The sequence below is a fragment of the Eimeria acervulina genome, genomic scaffold (genome assembly GCF_000499425.1).
Source record: "Eimeria acervulina Houghton genomic scaffold, Eah_scaff145, whole genome shotgun sequence".
NCBI lineage: Eukaryota > Apicomplexa > Conoidasida > Eucoccidiorida > Eimeriidae > Eimeria > Eimeria acervulina.
The window spans coordinates 1,474-8,973 of record NW_013550232.1 but is presented as its reverse complement, the minus strand read 5'-3'; the positions used below and the strand labels follow the sequence as shown (position 1 = coordinate 8,973).

Below are 7,500 nucleotides of genomic sequence, written 5' to 3'. Positions count from 1 at the left end.
TGCTGCTGCTGCTGCTGCTGCTGCTGCTGTTTGTGCATAGGGGGTGTGGTGGTGAAGGTATTAGGCATTCCTGGTTTCTTGCCCGCTTCTCACGTTTGCAACGCTTCATTACTGGAGCCCCCTCAGCAGCAGCAGCAGCAGCAGCAGCAGCAGCAGCAGCAGCAGCAGGTGCAGGTGCAGCAGCCAGTAGTGGTGCAGGTGCTGCATGCAGACATAGCAAGGAGAAGGCTGCTTGTTAGCGAGCGGCTTCCTATAAGCCGCTCAGAACTAAGCTGCTTAAAAATTAGAAGCGGCAGCATTGTCTCAGGGATAATAAAAGAGATATATAATTTTGGTTGTGTTGTTGAAGTAAGTGTCTCCTCAGCCTGTCTCCTTTTGCATTTCTATTATGTCTCCTTCAAGCATTTTAGTTCTCTTTTTATTATATTTTATTCTGCCTCTATCTTTTATTTATTGTTCAGACTAAATCATATACTATTATTGCTGCTGCTGCTGCTAGTACTGGTCTTGCTCCTGCTGCTGCTGCTGCTGCTAGTACTGCTCTTGCTGCTGCTGCTGCTGCTGCTGCTACTACTACTATTACTCCTCTTGCTGCTGTTGCTACTGCTGCTACTACTACTACTGCTGGTGATACTATTACTGCTACTACTACTACTGATGCTGCTGCTGTTGCTGCTGTTGCTGCTGCAGATAGGGTGCAGCCGTGCGTTGCTGCATGCATCAGAGATATCTCGGGTGTCTGTTGACCCCTTTCTTGTTTTTAAAGTTGGCGACAAAATACGTGCAATTGTTAAAAGTTATAATCCAGTAAGTCTTTTTAAGAAACATCTTTGTTAATACAATATATATATATATATATATCTTTATATATCTTTATATATCTTTATATATCTTTATATGTCTATTCTATATATATATGTATTTATTTATCTATCTATGTCTATATATAGATGTATTTATGCATATATAGATATATACATATATATATATCTATATATATTAGATATACATACATATATAGATATGTATTAAAGACATTATGAAGACTTTTTAGTGTTATCAGCATTTAAAGATATTAAATAGGCTTTAAAGATATTATTATTATATACACTTAAAGATATTATAATAAACATTTAAAGATATTATTATTATCATATACGCTTAAAGATATTAAAGAGAATTTAAAGATAATAAATAGCATTTAGAGACATTATTAATAAACATTATTTTTATTATTATAATAAACATTTAAAGATATTATTGTTATAATAAACATTTAAAGACATAATTATATGCATGCATGCATGCATATAATTACGCCTATATGATGTGCGTATACACCCGAGTGAGTGCGGGGCTGTAAATATATTTTGATGTCTTTGTTTTGTTTTGTTTGTCTTTGTTTTAATTGCAGACAACGGGAAAGATGCTGCTAACAACGAAAGCCCTTGAGCAGCAGCCAGGCGATATAATTAAAAACAGAGATTCTGTATTTGCTGCTGCTGAGGTGTCTGCAGCAAAATATAAACAGCAGCAGCAGCAACTGCAGCAGCTGCAGCAAGCTGCAGCACAGCAGCTCCTGCGCTCTCTAGGCATCAACGACGACCAACAACAACAGCAGGAAGAGGATAAGCAGCAGCAGCAGCAAACCCCAGAAGGAGCAGCAGCAGCAGCAGCAACAGCAGCAGCAGAAGAGACAGACATAAAATGCAACAGGGCATCAAGGAGACACCGTCTTTGGGAGGGAGTATCTCAAGACAATCATCTCTTGTCTTTCCTGCAGCAGCGGCTGCAGGCTCTGAAGCGCAGCCGCAACTCAGCAGCAGCACCAGCAGCAGCAGCAGCAGGAGGAACAGCAGAAGATGCAGGAGCAGCAGCAGAAAGGGCAGCAACAGGGAAGGTAAAAGAGACAGTGTCTCCTTTGCCTGGGGGCGGTGCTGTGCGTGAAGTGCATATACAAGAAGGCAGCGAAGAAGATGCTGCTGCTGCTGCTGCTGCTGCTGCTGAAGCTATCGCTATCCGCAACGCGCTGCAGCAATCAAAGTTTATTTTAAACAGCAACTGGGATATCCCTAAGGTAACAGAAGGGCCCTTAGAACACATACAGTGGGAATTCATATAAATCCATGCATGCATGCAGCAGCAGCAGCAGCAGCAGCAGCAACAGCAGCAGCAGCAGCAAGAGTAACAGCAGCAGCAGCAGCAGCAGCAGCAGCAAAGAAACGGAAGAAGAATCAGTAGCTGAAGCAGAAACAGCGGAAGTAGAAACCAGCATCAGCAAAAGCAGAAGAAGCTGCTGCTGTTGCTTCTGATTGTTCTGCTGCTCTTGCTGCTGCTGGTGCTGCTGCGCTTGCTGCTGGTGGTGCTGCATCACCAGTGAGGTCTCCCGGCATCGTTCCGCTGCAGTAGCAGCAGCTGCAGCAGAGCAGCAGCTGCAGCAGAACAGCAGCTGCAGCAGCAGCTGCATCAGGTGTTTATCCCTTTTGCGCTGTCTAGTGTTTGTTTCTTTTGTTTTAATAAAATAAACTACTTTATTGATTAAATAATTAAATATAATTCATAATTATATTTATTAAATAAACAATTTTCTATAGCGATCAGAGACAGAAAGAAGCAGAGAAAAACGAAGTAGCGCTGCAGCAGCAGCAGCAGCAGCAGCTATATGAAGGCAGCAGATGCTGCAGTGTACAGACAGTCTCTCGCCTACTTGCATGCAAAGCAGATGCTCCCTTTAGGGTTGCTGCTGCTGTCTTGTAGCAGCAACTGTAGCAGTAGCTGCTGTTGCTGCAGCACCAGCTGCTAGCAGCTAGCTGCCTGCAGCAGCAGCAGCAGCAGCAGGAGTCTATAGAGACACCAAAGACGATGCAGAGGAGAGACCCCTTAACTTATGTTAGTTGCAGCAAAGACTACAATAATATTAATAATAATATTAAGAAATCCTTATAATAGAAATAATAATAATAATAATCATATTAATAATAATAATAATAATAAAAGTAATGAAAGTACGGATAGTAATATTAATATTAGTAAAAGTAATAAAGAAATGATAGACAAAAAGTATAATAATAATAATAATAATAAATAATAATGATAAATGATAATAACAATAATAATAATGGATGTTAAGTAAACAATCGAGATAATGATAATAATAGATTAATAATAATAATATTATTATTTGTTAAGTAAACAATCGAGATAATGATAATAATAGATTATATAATAATAATAATATTATTATTGAAGTAAATACGCAATAAAAGAGTCTGCTAAATGCACTTGAATTAAAACGCAGTATTCAAGTTGAAGACGTCATGGGTATAAGACAGCAAAAAGAGTAAAAATAGAAGAAGGAGAGGAGAGACAAACAAAGACAAAAAAGATATGGATATGCATATAACACACTGACAGTAATGCAGTTATTATTTATACTTTGTAATAAACCCTAGTGTAATTCATTTAAAAAAAACAAGACTAATATTATTATTAATTTATTCAGCAGAAAAATACATGTTGATAAAGCTTACACAGACAGGCAAACCCCAAACAACACGAAAACCTAAACAATCAAACCCCAAACCCTAAACCATAAACCCTGAACCATAATAAACCCTAAATGCTAAACCCTAAACCCTAAAACACTAACATCAGACATAATGACAGTCGACTGGCTACAGCTCAACCACCAGCAGAGTAGTAGTAGTCTTGCGGGTGCGTCGTAGATTCTTAGTGAAAATAAGTGGGAGGGATGCTTAATAGTAAAAATACGTAACAATAGATAATTATTTTACAATAAATATTATTTTAAAAGGAAGAAGAACTATATTTTTCAGGTGGCTGCTCCTCCAGCCCCAACCCTCACCACCACCTGCAGCGGGTGTCAGTGGCGGCAATGGCTGTGCATGCGTTGTGTAGAAGAAGAATATCGATTTAATTCGAATGTAATGTTGAAAATACACAACTTTAGATGAAGAAAGCTGAATAAAACTCCATAAATAACCGCAAACCCCTTTGGTGTGCTGTACATACACCTGCAAGCGATCGCGAAACCGGCAGTGCTCGAATACGAGTCAGTGTTGTTTTTTTCTTGTTTCTGCTGCTCTTCTTCTTTAAAATACTTAATTTTTCTTTTTATTTCGAAGGAATTTAAATAAATAACTCCAGAACAACCTGGAAAACCCTCCGATCACCACCCCTGTGCAGCTGTTGTTAGCCGCCGTCGTTTATTCAGGTTTCGTTCACAACGAAGGACCTCAGCATACACCTGAACTGGGTGTTTTCTTCTTTTGATTTTTGCTTTATTTTCAAATTCAGAAAGCTATATTAAAGCCTTGGGGCCTCCTTAATGGAGCCGTTTACCTCTTCTTAAAGCGCTAGGCGATGGGGTCTCAAACAAGTACAACCCGTCAACATGCTTTTAATGATACATACCGAAGTGGAATACCAGGTGAACAACTCTCCTTAACATTAGCAATCTCTGCGTCTTCTTATTTGTCTTTCGTTCATTGCCTTGTTAGTCTTACTCCTCTGGAGTTTCAGAGATATCTCTACATACACAAACATCCGCACAAAGAGCACAAGCATATTTATACATACATGCATGCATGCATGTATGCATGCTTACCTGGTGATTGTACACTGTAACCCTCTTGTTTTCGTGTTGCTGCTGCTGCTGCTGTTGCTGTTGCTGTTGCTGTTGCTGTTGCTGCTGCTGCTGTTGCTGCTGCTGTTGTGGCGACGCAGGCATTGGGCCCTTACAGACAGGGGAAGCTGCATCAGATGAAATAGGGTTAAATTATGCAGCTTCTGCTTCTCATGGAGGAGTAATAGGAGATGGATCTTTCTCAACATCTCCAAGAGCAGACCTTCAGCTGTACGGACGGGGGCCTGGAGATACTCGTCAGCACAGCGATGATGACGGTCTTATTCCCTGCGTATTCACGTGCGCCTCTTCACCTTACAGCTAGCTGTAGCTAGCTAGCTAGCTAGCTAGCTGTAGCTAGCTAGCTGTAGCTAGCTTAATCGAACCGCCAACGCGTGCTCTGCTTCTACCGCTCTGCCTTACTTGTTCTCTCTTCGCGTCGTCTGTAGTTTATTGTTTATTGCTTATTGTTTATTGTTTATTAAATATTATTTATTGTTTATTGCTTATTATTATTTATTGTATGTTCAGTATTGTTGACTGTTTCGTATAGTCTGTTGTTTGCGTATGATTTTACGATAATTAGCTATTATTTTGCGAGTATTACACTTACCTAACATTGTTTATACTGTTTATTATATATAATATATATATATATAATTATATATAATTGAGGTGTATGTGCAGGTGGATACACGGAGGACATGTGGTGTACTTGACGGGGTCCTTTAATAATTGGAGTGTCGAAAATAAATTTCGGCTCAACAGAAGCGGACACGAGTTTTCCTTTATTTACAATCTAAGACGAGGCGTTCATTATTATAAATTTATCGGTGAGTATTTGCATGCGTTCTTTTATCAACTTATTGTCTATTCAGTTTATTTAATTTTATTTAATTTACTCGTGCAAAAAGAAAGAAAGAAGAAGATATACATATATATATATGTGTGTGTATATGTATATATATATATATATATGTATGTATATATATATATATATACCTCTTTCTTTAGATAGATACAGAGGGTTTACTAATGCATTTAATAATAATAATAATTATTATTATTATATATAATTATTATTAATATAATTATTATTATATATAATTATTATACGATGATGATTATTATTACTGTTGCTATTGTTGATGCATTTAGCTGCTGATACATTTATTGATAAACTTATTAGTGTATTAATAAATAGTATGTATTCCTTCATATATATTTATATATTTATATTTATATATATATTTATATATATATATTTATATATATATATATAGACTGTTTAATAAATATGTTGTGAATTACATTCATCCCTTTACTAATAAATAAAATATCTACATTAACAAAACACATTCACATTAAACAAACAAACAAACAAACAAACAAACAAACAAACATGTACATATATATATTGATATTTATACTTATTTATTTATTTATATTTATATTTACTTATATATATATATATTTATTTATTTGTTGTGAACTGCAGTAGACGATCAGTGGCGCTATGCACCTGACCAACAGACGCAGACAGACGAACGCGGAAATATAAATAATGTCTTAGATATAACGGGTTTTAAACATCTGCAGTTCAAGACTGTTTCAGAAGCTCAGCAAGTAAATATACTTATTTATTTATTTATCTACTTCTATGTATATATAGAGCTAACTACCTACAGGGCTATAGCTAGCTAGCTAGCTAGCTAGCTAGCTAGCTAGCTAAGGCTTGGTGCTAGGGTTTAGGGTTTAGGGTTGTTTGGGGTTGTTAGAGATTTATGGTTGTTCAGGGTTAAGGGTTTAGGCCTGTTAAGGGTTTAGGGTTTAGGGTTGTTGTGAAGGGTTGTTAAGGGTTGTTAAGGGTTGTTAAGGGTTGTTGTTAAGGGTTGAAGGTTTAGGGTTTAGGGTTGTTGTTAAGGGTTTAGGGTTGTTAAGGGGTTAGGGTTTAGGGTTTAGGGTTGTTAAGGGTTGTTAAGGGTTGTTAAGGGTTGTTGTTAAGGGTTTAGGGTTGTTAAGAGTTTAGGGTTGTTGTTAAGGGTTTAGGGTTGTTGCTAAGGGTTTAGGGTTTAGGGTTTAGGTGCTCAGGCGCGGGCCGCTTCATATCATCAGTGCGTCCCCGAGCCGTCGGAGTATGCGTCTGACGCCCCGCCGATTCCTACGCTGTTAACCAAGTGGTCTGTCTCCTTTGCTTCTTTTTGTTTTGTCTAGTGTTTGTTTATTTACTTCTTTTTGTTTTATTTAGTTGTTGTCTGTCTCCTTTGCTTCTTCTTGTTGTCTTATTTAGTTGTTTGTTTATTTACTTCTTTTTGTTTTGTTGTCTGTCTCCTTTGCTTCTTTTTGTTTTGTTGTTTTGTTGTCTGTCTCCTTTACTTCTTCTTGTTTTGTTGTTTTGTTGTTTTGTTGTTTTGTTGTTTTGTTGTTTTGTTGTTTTGTTGTTTTGTTTGTTTGTTTATTTGTTTGTTTATTTGTTTTGATTGCCGTTTTATTTTTGTTTGTTTATTTGTTTATTTATTTGTTTGTTTATTTATTTATTTATTTTATTTTATTTGTTTGTTTGGTCTGCCTCTTAATTTATTTTTTTAATTTCTTCTCTCTCTCTGTCGCTCTATTTGTTTGTTCTTCTGTCTGTCTTTTATTTATTGTTTTTATATGTTTTTATATGCCTTTTAATTAATTAATTAATTAATTAATTAATTTATTTATTTATTGTTGCTTCTTCTTTTTGTTTATTTATTTTATCTAATCTTTTTTTATATTACCTCTGAATTCGTTTTCTTCAAACAAAAAAAAGAATGCCATCGGCAAACAAACCCTCCTGCTGCTGCTGCTGCTGCTGCTGCTGCTGCTGC

General features: G+C 36.7%; 1 protein-coding gene across 1 annotated transcript in view; it reads left to right on the top strand.

Moving 5' to 3' along the window:
* EAH_00020800 (30S ribosomal protein S1, putative) overlaps positions 1-2,122 on the top strand; it is a gene marked incomplete at both ends in the record, with an annotated part of 5,973 nt that extends 3,851 nt beyond the window's left edge. The window contains 3 exons of the mRNA XM_013397113.1: positions 58-198; positions 691-807; positions 1,415-2,122. Coding sequence (XP_013252567.1) covers positions 58-198; positions 691-807; positions 1,415-2,122 — 966 coding nt within the window. The remainder of the gene's footprint in view (positions 1-57; positions 199-690; positions 808-1,414) is intronic.
* Positions 2,123-7,500: the final 5,378 nt, after the last annotated feature.